Raw genomic sequence first — 12,852 nt, 5'->3', positions numbered from 1 at the left:
AGAACTTTCTGCCAGCATATTTTGGCAAATTTGGCTTTAGGCTGAACCTTTTAGAACTTGCTTTTGAAAATCCAGCTGAGTATACGGTGATGTTTTTTAAACCAGCTTTTCATGTCACTGGGGGAACCTGAAGTTCATTCATCTGCTTCACAACTCTGAATCTCCCTTCATTTCAGAGGCCAGAGACACTGGCCTCTCCCTCCCTACCTCACTTCCTTCCACTGGGTCCACTGCTTTTCCCACCTACGCTGTATGCCAAAAGGGATGCTACAGGCAAGGGTAGTATTTCACCAGCAAAACACTGGATGCCATTCCCTGGCTCCTGCATGTTCTTCCACCGAACTCTGACACAGGGACCTTAGGAATCACCTGTCCCCTGTCAGAAATCAGAAGCAAATAGATGAATGAGCAGCATTCTTTTTGCAGAATGAAGGGAGTTCTGCATTCCAGAAAGTTCTGCATCTGACTGCACTCCAGGGGCTTCAAGAGTAGAAGTCTAGTGACAAATTTAAGGCCCCTACAAATATTTGAGCCTTGACGCTTTGCTTCTGCCTAACTGAAGTTTGTAAATCCTCCCCTAGAAGTTATTTAGGCAACTACCTGTTTTCCTGTCTCTCCTTTTGCTCTCACAAAGAACTCAAAGCACATTTTCCATGTGAGTCAGTCATAATTTGTATCACTCTGACTCTTGTCCCTATTTGAGACCTCAGAAGTCCGGGCTGGAAAAGCAGAAGGTTGAATCGTCAGAGAAAAGCTTGAAGAAACCCACAGCCAACCCTTGGACCTCATACCCTCAGAGGGTTTTTTCTGACTCCAAGAAGATAATTATTGTTTCTTAACTTGGACTATCCGGTTTGTTTCACCACCAGATAATGGGCTCACCTGTTGATCAGAGAGGCTGTAAGTCAAGTAATTTTCATTATGTTCTTTAAGTGTGCTGCTCGGTAGCAGAGCAACTTTCCAGTGGTGGGTGAGATCACACAGCAGCTGGGGCGGCTCTCAAACCAAGAGATCTGAACTGAAGAAACCTGCAGGCAGCTGGTGCTGTATTAAATTTTTACCATTTGGAGTTAATTTAAACTCTCGTTTCCCTCTTCAATGGGTGTGAGAGAAACATTCAACATTTTTTATTTAAGGAAAATAGACGGTGGTGCCATTAAAAAGTTTTTTATAAGAGCTGGGGGTTTAAAAAAATCATAAGGGGTTGCTGGATGGATCTTGGCCCCGTTCCAAGGCATGAGTAGCCTTGCCCTTTGCTCCTGCATCGCTTAGTAAAACAGGCTCGTGGCGAACGCCCAGCTGTGGGGATGAGGTATCTTTGTCATAGACATCCATTTCCCCATCGCTCTTGTGCAGCTGTGGCACGGCACACTGCAGTAACGGGCACTGGGCCTGTCATGTGGTCCAGCTGCCCCTGGATGTCAGTCAGTCTGTCCCCACCCGGGCAGATCTGTGTCCTTGGTTCCCTTATGTGCCACCCTTCGAGTCCTCTCCCTTCCTCAGAGCTCTGACAGGCCTGCAGGCCTGCTCTCACCAAGCACCATCGCTTCCTCTCGGCTGCCTTGCGTCCCTCAAGATGCCCCCAGGGGCCCATCCTGGGGGTGTGTGCAGCCTGTAACTGACCAGGTACCAATGTCACTCTCCACCTGGCCCAGAAATGACTCCCCACACACTCAAACCTCTAGGTCCTTGCACTCCTACTGCCGTCTTCTCTCTTGAGGCTGAGGATGACAGCACCTCCCTCCCCGCCCCCTTTCTGCGCAAATTAAAAATTATGATTTTGGTAGACCCAAGTGAAATAGGAAGTCATTTAAAGGGTGAATTTGAGACCCCCAGAGTCTCAGAAAAGCTCAGTAAATGGGGTAAGAATTTTTATCCTAATTTCAAACAAGCTCCACAATGGAATGAAGGGGTCCACCATGGTGATGAGGGGGACTAGGCATGTGTTAAAGGTTGCCAATGACAGGTGACCTAACATATGAGCTGGAGCTGCCCATGGGACAGAAACACCCCAGCGCTCTGCAGTGATCATGTCTTCTTCAATCAGTCCCCTTCAGGCAGCAGGTAAAACGCTGGTACTGAGGACCCTGCACCCCAAGCTGAAGTGAGAGATCTGCTGACATTGTACAGGACGTTCGGGAAGCCACTGAAGACTACTTGGAAGAGTAGCCACAGCCACTATTGCTGTAACAGGTGTATCATCACTTCACTGCACACCATCCACACTTGATCGCACCACTGGGTTCCAACAGGGACCTCAAGGGCCCTACATGGGGTCCTGCCCTCCCCATGCGGGTCTATGGAGACTGCAGAGAAGCAGGCCTATGCTATGCAAGTCACTCACTTATTGTTTCCTTTGCCTCCACTTCTTCCACCCAAGGAACAGCCTCAGGAGCACTGTTGGGTGCATGGACGGCGGAGTGATAGCACCGCTGTTTTCCTCAAGACTGGAGCAGACCCAGCCCCTTACCCATGGCACTGAGTGAGCAACCATGAGCCCTCAACTACTGTCAACTCTTACTGTTCCTTAGCATTTGAATGTGCCTGACTTCCTTTTCCTGGCTTAATTTTCATCCAGATTTTATAACTGTCTACTCTCTTCCCCTACTGCAGAGCAATAAAGAATGGGGTTCATGCTGACTTAACAGGCTGCTCAGCTTACCTTGTACGTAAATGTCTTTTCCTTTCCTTCATGGAGCAGTTAATCTAAGTGTTTCCTCCCGATGTTCCATTTCAAGAAAAGGAAAAGTGATTTTTCTACATGGGTGATCATGGATTTAGATAGTTTGGAGATCCTGGGAATCTTAACTTTTCCTTCCTTTTTTCTTTTTCTTTCTTAAATATTCATTAATAACAATTCATTGTGCCCTGTAGAGTGCCTGTCATGGTTAGGCATTGGAGATAATACAAAAATAAATAAAATGCCCATTATCCTCAGGCAGCACATGGTTTCTTGAAGAGACAAACAACGACTACCAGGCAATGTGACAAGTGGTGGGCAGAGACCCTGGAGAGTGACATGCAGGCACAAACAAAGGAGAGTCAGAAAATGCCTCCCCAGGGAGGGGACAGGCAGGTGTGGTTTTGAAGCCCAAGGAATCGGAAGTTAAAGAGGATGAAGGGCCCTCAAGCAGAGGGGTGAACATGAGGAAGGCCCCACGGTGGAGCAGAAATCAGTAGAGACCTATGGGAGCTTCGAGGGATGGCCCGGCGGGAGAACTGCCTGGTATGAAGATACTGAAAGGTCTTCTCAACTGTGTCTTTTAAATCTGAGCTCTGTGTCCCAAGCCCGTAGGTACATTCGTGACATCTTTTAAAAGATAATGTGGCATTAGCTGAGAATGGATTAGACATGGAAGGAGCAGAAGGGCCCATCGTAATTTTTCAGCAGGGAGAGATAGATTTAACAGATACTTAGGAGGAAGAAGAGACACTTTAACAATGAAAGAAGAGGAAATGAATCAGGGAGTAAATATTGAGTTCCGTTTTGAATACATGCTCATTAGTCATCCAAAGACAGATGCCCGAGGGAGGCAGAGCTGTATGTTTGCATTTCTAGAAGTCTGAGGATATGGATCCGGGAATCACCTGGGAACAGATGGCATTGGAAGCCGAGAGAGCTGGTGAGAGATCTGGCAAAGTGGGGAGTGTGCAGATTCCCATCACGAAGGGGTAACTTATGTTGAGGGTGTCCATTTGGTGTTGTATGCATTTCATTTCTTTAGACTGGGGCCCATGGAGTCCTAAAAGATGTTCTCAAAGGTCTGGGGAACCTCTTAAATGTTAAGCAAAACTTTAAGTATGGTTTCTTGTTGGAACAGAGACTACAGCTTTTAGCAGATTCTCAAAGGAATTTGGCCCAATAAATAAGTAAATAAATAAATAAAAAGTTACGACTCATGACACACACATATATGTAATCTCCTATGATACTTAGAATTTCAATTGAATTAAGGATCTGTTCAGGCTTCAAAATAAGATTTATATAATTACTTTGGTCTTATTTGATCATTTTAGGAAAAAGAGTTCAGGTTTCCCCAGTGTTTATGGAATGGGGAAAAAATAAGGGGTGATAGAAGAGGATTCATGTGGCTGGGTTCATGATTTTGTGAGAAACATTTCTATTTCCATTCTACTCAAATCAAATCCTCACAAAATAATTCTTCATATTCAATATATATCTGGTCACATAATAAAAGTAGTGAAGTGAAGTAATGGTCTACATGGCTAACAGGGACTGCTGTGCTTGTGGTTCTGAATGAGATATATATTCCAGGAATTCCTAAAAGCTACTATCCCTTAGATCCCTCTCTTCACCACCATGAGGACCTACTGTTTGGTTCATACTGAAATTGGATCTAAGTTTCTTAATCTATCATTATAGCAAATAGTCAATCCTTTTACATCATAGCTTTCTCCATGAGAAAGAGCTTTTTAATGGAATTGGAGCACGATATGAAAATTGCCAATTTCTTTCATACATCAAAAAGCACCATCAAGAAATGAAAGATAACCTGTGGAATGGAAGAAAATATTTGCAAGTCACATATCTACTAAAGGCCCAGTATCTTGAATATACAAAGAATTTCTGCAACTGAACAAAAAAAAGATAAATAACACAACTTAAAAATAAGCATGCCTCTAGTCCCAGCCCTTGGGAGGCAGAGCCAGGAGGATCACTGTGAGTTCAAGGCCTGCCTGCATTACATAGAGAGTTCAAGGCCAGCCTGAACTATGTAGTGAGGGCCTGTCTCAAAAAAAAAGCAAAGGATTCAAAAGGATATTTCTCCAAAGAATATATAAATAAGCAATAAGTACATGAAAATATGTTTAGCATCATTAGTCATTAAGAATAAGCAAATCAATACCACAATTAGATACTGCTTTACCCCCATTAAATGATTAGATTTTCGTTTTTTGAAAGAGAAAATCACAAGTGTTCGCAAGGAATTAGAAAAGTTGATACCTTCACACACGACTGGTGAGAACATAAAATGCTGCAGCCACTGTGAAAAACAGTTTGGCAGTTCCTCAAAAAGTTAAAGATAGAGTTACCATATGATCCAGAAATTCTACTTGTAGTTATATTCCCAAAAGAATTAAAAATATGCGTTCACAAAAACAACTTGTGTGTAAATATGCAGAAAAGTATTATTTATAACTGCCAAAAACTGGAAACAGCCAAAGTGTCTGTTAACTAAATAATGGATACATAAAATGCAATATATACATGGGAATATTACTCGGTCATAAAAAGTAATGCAGTATTGATACATGCTACAACACTGATGAATCTTGAAAGCACTGTGCTAAGTGAAAGAAGTCAAACAACAAAAGGTACATATTGTAGGATTCTATTTACATGGAATCTTCAGAGTAGACAAACTCATAAAGAGAGAAAGTAGACTAATGGTTGCTGGCAGCTGAAATTAAGAATTAGAAGGCATGAGGTGCCTTTTTGGAGTGATGAAAATGTCCTGGAGTCAGATAGTGGTGATGGTTCTACAACACTGCAAATGTTCTAAGAGCCACTCACTTGTATGCCGCCACAGGGTTAAAGTGGTGAATTGTAATGTTGCATGACTTTTACCTCAACCGCAATAAAAAATGCAGAACAAAATTTCCAATTGATTTAGCCTTATCCCAGAGATAACACAATCACAGAATCCACAAACCTTTTTATCATTTCCCCTTGTCTTTGCACAAGTCAAATATGTTCACATAAGATGAAAATTCTTCATCATTTTGATATCTACAATATTTATTCTAAGCCAGTTAAAAACTCAGACACAAGGAAAAACCCAGTAAAGAACAGAAGTAGTAGAGGCAATGTTAGTATGCACAAGTTTGGGGAACATATTTCTAAAATTTGGGAGAAATAAAATAATAAGGCATTGTATTAAAGGCCCTGCACATGTGTAAGAGTATTTCACCTTTAAGGGCCGCGGATTTAGCTCAGTGGTTCCACCACCTGCCTTGCAAGTGCAAGGTCCTGAGTTTGATCCCCTGTACCAAAAAAAAAAAAAAGAGTATTTCAACTTTAAAAGCCTGCAAGTGGTAGTATGAGGGTGAAATAAGGAATCCACACTGCGTACTTCTTTTCACTGTCTACGCTGCTTCCAGAAATGAAGCAAAGTTTTACTTCTTATGGCACTTTGGGAGTCCTTAAAGTTTCACTCTTCTTTGGACTAAAATTGTTTAATTTTGTTTCTGAGATTCTGAGCACAGTGAATTTCCATTGCATACAATGTTCCTGCCTGACTCTTGGGAAGACTGTTTGTGTTTTTATTTGTCTTTACATCACACAACAGGGTGAGATAAAGAATCTGCCTGGTAAAGAGGAGGAAGGGACTCGACTTTTTTTTAAGGTATCCTGTTAATAGAGTGAAATATAATATAACTATAACAAAAAATATCCTGCACACAGCAAGATTGTTGGATAATCATGATGTGGTAAAAAAATAAATAAATAAAAGACTTTTTTTCAGAACAACTCTCACTGGCTTCATGGATGCCCATCTCCCCTGTTAACTCTGTTTCTTTTTGCAGTGCTGGGGACAGAACCCAGAGCCTTGCAAGTGCTGAACCACCGAGCTTGTTAATGGCGGGGTTTCTAAATGCCTCTCTGCCTGTGGCCACAATGCAGAAGTTCGCTAAGGAGCAGGTGAGACCAGACATATTATTTGTGGTGTCCAGTGCAAAAACTCCTTGTTGAAAAATTAAGAATTTCAAGAAGTCAAGAGCAAAGCATAAACCCAGCAGCTACAACGTGTCGCACACCCATGTTCTGGGGAGAGAATTTGATGACAAATCTCCCAGCAACACCACTTTCTTTCTGGGATGGAGAACAAGATATCGAACCTTCCAGAACCTCACTCCCCACCCTGAAGCATGAGGCTAAGCATCCCCATCTCTTGCCTTGCTGCAAGAATTTTTTTCTGAGTCTCAAGCTCGATGCCATTGTTTAGCAGTTTCCCATTTTTCTATGAAGGAGGTGCCATGTGCTCAGTGTGGGATGCATGGAGGGAGAGGCATTTGGTGACTTACATGTGGGTCCTTCAGGACATCGGGAAGGGGGCTGAGTGGGGCTGCACTTGCTCCAGCTCCACCCCGACACCCTCTGCTTGGTCTGTTTTTATTAGCTCGTCTCCTCTGTACATCAGTGGCAAGGGTGATGAAACCGGTGGCAGATTTAACTGCCAGGCAGCTGGGTCAGCATCCCGAGGGTCTTGTTGCCATGCTGTGGTCTTAAAGTGACCACGCTGCTTGGGCTGCTGCTCTCCAACAGGCTCGGGGAGAGACCACTGAATAGTTAATCGTGGAAAAGGAAGACAGTGGCTGTTGCTTGCAGAAAACACAGAGAAGCAGCTTTGAAAACTCCCAAGGTGGCCGAATATCAAGAACACAGTTCCTGCTGTGGGCAGCTGTGTGTGCAAGGGGTAGCCAGAGGGCTTAAAATCAAATCCTCAGCACGGATTGTTGCCTTGCCCCGTGGGGCCTTGGCAACGGAGGCAGAAAACCTAAACACTACAAAACGAAGAACCCCTCAATCCTGGAAGAGGAGGGTGACCACGCGCAGTTATCTTTTGCATTGCTAGCTGTATCCGTGAGCAGTGGTTTTAAGGGGTGAAAAGGAAGAGTGAACGGAGGAGAGAAAACAAGATGACTTACTTAACAGGCAAGATCTGCAGGGTTCCTTACCTGAAACCGTCTCATGTCTCTTGGGTTTCCTGCTGTTTTCAAACAATTCTGATTGCACTTGAGGAAGAATTTTAAAAAGAATCTGTAAAGAGAAAGCAATGTGTTACATTTTTCAGTAAACATTTTTTAAGGGAGACCATATCTGCGTTCTATTAGATTTGATTTGAAAAGCGATCATATTTCAGGTCTGGGGAATTTCAACCAGCCCTGCCTGAGAAGGAACATAGCTGACCCTCCGCAATTTGCAAATTTGAGTGTTTTCAGTTGAAAGCCCAGCGCCCCCTGCTCCATCACTGTGGGGGATTGTTAAGCGGTTCACAAGCTGGGCTCTGGTTTGTACACTGGCCTGGACTTTGTACAGCACGCAGTCTGCAGAAACAGGCTTCAAACACACCAGTGACCCCTGCTGTACAGAAAGTCTTGCTCTGGGGGAAAAGCGGCAGGGCATGGTCCAGCATCCCTGGGTTCCTGGAGTATGTGGCTCTCCACTGGCCACACACACCCCTGGGCTCAGACCTGAAGGTCACCTGGCAGCTTCATCTGAAAATGGTGTATGTTACCATCCAAGACCAAGCCAGCTGGGCAGGTACACACCGGGGCTAATGATTAATAACAAGTGGGAGTTTCTTTCCAGACCATCTACAGGTTGTCCAGAAAAATAGAGGCCCGAACTGCAGTTGGAGCTTATCATTTGTAAGGCATGTATTTATCTTGAAGTCCATATTCTCTTAAATGGTCCGTTTAATTTTAAAACAGGGTATCTTGAATCACACAACATCAACCAAGAAAAAAATGGCAAAAGTGGCCTTTGCAGCAATTCACCTAGCTCCAGTTTGAAATTTTGTTTCAAAATACAATAAGTTTTTCATTTATTTTCCTTGCAGAGTCCTTTCCCTTAAAAAGAAAAAAAAAAAAAAATCCAGCTTTTGCAGTGTTAAAGTCCCAGGTGAGCTAGGCCTATTTCCCTTTCTGTTACTATGACAACGAAATTTTACCGCAGTCCCTAAGTCCCTTCAGAACTCTCACATCCATGCCTTGAATTAGAACTTTAAAGGAAAAGATATACATTTTCCCCAGGATTTACCAACAAAATAAGTACAACTCAACAATGCTTCTGAAAATTCTATTTTGAAGCATCGGTTGGTGAAATGCTCTCATCGTGAACTTCTGTTTATTTTTATTTTCTAACAACCACACAAAAGAATTAAAGAGAGCTCCAATTAAATGCCTGTGTCACTGAAAAAAAAATAGACAAGAAGATAAACAGTAAATGAGAAAGGACAGAGAAGGGGAGTTGACTCTTCAGACTCTATTCTGTACCTGAGACTCTTTACTCTCAATTTTCAGAAAATGTTCAGCAACATGTTCCTGACCCGATGCGATGTATGAATGAGGTTGGGTGTGAATTTGGAAGTAACAGCTAAATATTTTTCCATTATATTACAACATCTCCTTTCCACTTCCCTCTTGCGACCTGTTATGGGGTGGGTGGGAGGTCAGGTATGGGTTCCTGTGCCATGAAGGTGTTGGGGTCTCTACTAGAGATACCCCCAGAAGGACAAGGTGGAGGAAATGGTTAGTGTTGCTTTTTGCAGTATGTAAATGCGCAACCTGCCACATCCTCTGAAAGTGCAGCGAAATGTCTGCCTGCAGTGCATAGGGTGGTTAGAAGGGGGAACTGCTTTGATTTAAGTAAAGACTGAGCAGAATTCAACATTTTCGCTCTGGGAGGGGAAACGCTCCTGTGTCTGCACACTCATACCGGAGTCAGCGACAGCCACTTATACTGCTCTCAGGCGCTCTAAGGATAGCCTGAAAACTGACCTCTTCTGGCAAGAGTCTCTTTTCAAACAATAGCCCCCACCTCAAACAATATTTGCCCTCCAATAACCCCAGCAACAATTTACATTTTTTCCCTACGGAACCAAATCGCGCGCTTGTTCTCATTTATTCCTTGATTTGGGGAAAGTTTTGCGACAACTGGACTCCTTATAATGCATGCTGTGTGTGCCTACTTCCCCTTACCTCCCCACCTCTTCTCCCAAACATATCTGGGGAAAACATTAGTGTTCACGAAGGCATTATTGTGTGAATGGCGTGGTAGGTGGAAAAGTGCAAAAGAGATAAATGTTTACATAAAATCAAACTGATTTAGGGAAACATGGAGCTCGGTGAAAGGCTTGATTTATTTTAAATTAGGACCCTTAACAGTTTTTCGGATGGAAATCCCCCACCTTTGACTCATTCACTTGTCTGTGGGCTGAGTTTGCAACCTACACAGACCCCTGAACTCTAAGGATTTAGCATTGTTTCACAAAGGGGAGGTGTGGGGGCTTGAGACCTCCTAGGTTCTATAATAACATGGAACTGCTACTTCTACATGGTTAGCACCAAAAGTTATCCACTGGATTTTTTAATATGTGGAGCTAAAAATTAACAGAAAGAAATTCAGAAGCTTTGCTTACTGATATCTCTGATTTTCTCTCGGCCTTTTGCCGATGCCTTTCATGCTCTCCCTCAACCTCACCAAGCATGGTGCTCAGGGTCTCAGTACAAAACTCCTTCCTGTCCCTACCGTCTATCAGACACAGGGAAACTGGCAAAGACCAAATTCTCTCTGAATCCCTTGGGTCTAGATTGCTCCAAAGCCGGAGCTGCCTGGAAAATGTCAGTGTTCTCCACTCAGAAATGGGAAACCAAAATGAATCACAAGATTCAGACCAAATGTGCAGATTCTCACTAGGATGGGAGTTCTTTCCACTTTCTCCAAACAACAGTGACAACATAAATACTACAACCACTCAGCACGCTACAGTTTGCAAGCTGTTTCTGACTGCAGTCCTGCAGAGTGAGCCCTAACAGTGGCAGGTTTGTCCTTCTTCCTAGGTCACTGGGGCAGTGTCATGTACCAAAAGGGATTCCTTCACCACATCGCACAAATATGTATGAGATTGTGCTGGGCCTGACTTGCTACCAACTAATGATGAAACCAAGTCACCTCACTTCTCTAGGCCTCAGTGTCTTCAACCATGAAAAGAAGGGTTTAACCAGATTACCTCTAGGCTTCCTTCCAACCTCAGCATGCCATGATTGCAAACAAAAATAGGCAGCGAAGGTACTTTGGGGAAAGAACCCACTGACAACAAGACGACCACAGCTGGCTGAACTCCAGGTGGGTGGGTGTGAGGCAGAGGCAATTTCTGAGACACAGGTCAAACTCACGGAGATGAGGATGTGAGAAAAATAGGGGGGAGGGCTGCCTGATGGGAAACGGGGCGTTTTGGTGATGCCTCAGCCAGAGTCGGTAATGTCTGAGTGGGTGGGCAGGTGAACGGGTGAGCTGCACTACTGCACCAGGATGCTTTTCTACACTTGTGAGGCAGTGGAAGGTACCTGTGGAAGAACAAGGGTCACAGCCAGCCCCATCCCTGCTCCATCCCACACATGGCCCCAGTATCTAGAGCAAAAACACCCGCCCCACCGGCATGCACAGGGGATAGATCCCAAGTACCTGGGCAGATGCCTGAAACCACAGACAGTATCTAACCCTAGGCAGACTGTTTTCTCCTCTGCATACATACCTGTGATAAAGTTTAATGCATAAATTAGGTAGAGTAAGGGATGAGCAACAATAACGGCTAATAACATTGAACAATGATAACAATATGCTATAATCATAATGATTCAAAACATGAATTGTTTTCTGGAATTTTCCATTTAATATTTTCAAACTGTAGTTGACTACAGGTAACTGAGTCCTCAGAAAGTGAAGCAATGGTTGAGGGGGGTCATTGTCCCCTGTGCTTAGTAGGCAAGGCCTCTTTAATTCTTACATCATTTCACAGCTGAGAAAAAACAAGGCCTCAAGAATTCAAGAAGTTTGCCCAGCAATCAGGTAGCTGGCAAGTGGCGGGCACAATACTGGAACCTGGGTCCTCCTGGCAGCCAGCTCGTTTTGCTATTCTGTGTTTCCAACCAATGCCAATGACACTGGGATAATGGCTGCACAACTCCTAAATCCATTGAAATGTACTCTCTCAATGGGTGAGCTTTATGATATGTAAATTATATCTCAAGGAAACTGCTAATTTTTTTCCAAAAAAATAGCCTAAAAGGGGGAGGAGGGGGAAGAAAATAAAAAAATAAATCAGGAAGAAAAAGGAAACTGAATGGCTCTGACTTCTTGGAGAGCAAGAGGCCTCAAAAGGAAGACATAAAGATATCATAAAGGAACACTTGCTTGATATTGAAAACCTCTGCTAAGTTCATTTATTCACTCATTTGATCAATACATATTAAGTCTGTCCTGGATGCCACAAAGGTTCAGACACAGCTGCAAACAAAGCCACAAGCAAACTCTGTTTCTACAGAGTCTGAGATGAGTCTAGAGACCCTTGGCTATGGGTCCGAGTAAGGTCCCAACAGACTGCCTAAGACCAAAGAATTCTCTCCCTCCCTTTTCCCAGTCTCTGGAATACGAGAATGGTCTGCACTGTTGAGGAACACATGGAAACTCTTAGGTGACTTAGACATGCCCTGTGCCCATCTCAAATAAAAACTAAGCTCAAATTAATGGTACAATTTGGTGAAAATTAAGGGTCCAGTAGTGGAGGTAGGAGGACCTCCAAAATCACAGGAAGGGCAACTACTTAACATTCTTGTCAGACTCTGGAATTATAACCAATGGTCTCTCTCTCCTAAAACCTAGCACGATATTTCTCAGGATTTATGGAAGAAACCATTTGATTTGCCTCAGGTTTGAAATCCAAGATCTAATCCCTTCTTAAAACTTTTAATATAGAAAAACAATCTCCAGGTAAGCACTGTGGAAGGTACCAATGTTCCTTTCGAGAGAAAGATTAGACAGGTATGCATAGCAAAGAAATGTGGACTTGGCACTGAAAATAGTCACCATAGCACGCAGCTTTACTCTATGTAAAATAATGTGTAAAATACCTTTCACTTTGAAACTTAGTTCCTTATTTTCTTTTTTTTTTTAAATATATTTTTTCCTGCCCTGAAAACAACTTCTGCTATGACATGGCCACATTTTATACATCACAGGGACAAGAACATCACACTCTCCGAGAGCCAAGAGCAAGGCTGCCGACTCTGGCCCTCTTCATCTGCCATGGTGGTCACAGAAGCAAA

The 12,852-nt window shown here is 43.3% G+C and overlaps 1 protein-coding gene across 1 annotated transcript in view; it reads right to left on the bottom strand.

Annotated features, from left to right (window-relative positions):
• The window catches only part of Ebf2 (EBF transcription factor 2), a 189,165-nt gene that overhangs the window by 47,994 nt on the left and 128,319 nt on the right, over positions 1-12,852 (bottom strand). The window contains exon 7 of the mRNA XM_004848366.3: positions 7,702-7,783. Within this exon, the coding sequence (XP_004848423.1) occupies positions 7,702-7,783 (82 nt within the window). The remainder of the gene's footprint in view (positions 1-7,701; positions 7,784-12,852) is intronic.

The sequence above is a fragment of the Heterocephalus glaber genome, unplaced genomic scaffold, assembly GCF_053883595.1.
Source record: "Heterocephalus glaber isolate CG9 unplaced genomic scaffold, H.glaber_assembly_v1.0 deba00001460, whole genome shotgun sequence".
Taxonomy (NCBI): Eukaryota; Metazoa; Chordata; class Mammalia; order Rodentia; family Bathyergidae; genus Heterocephalus; species Heterocephalus glaber.
Note: the sequence above shows the minus strand (reverse complement) of the source record. Positions and strands in the feature narration are given on the sequence as shown.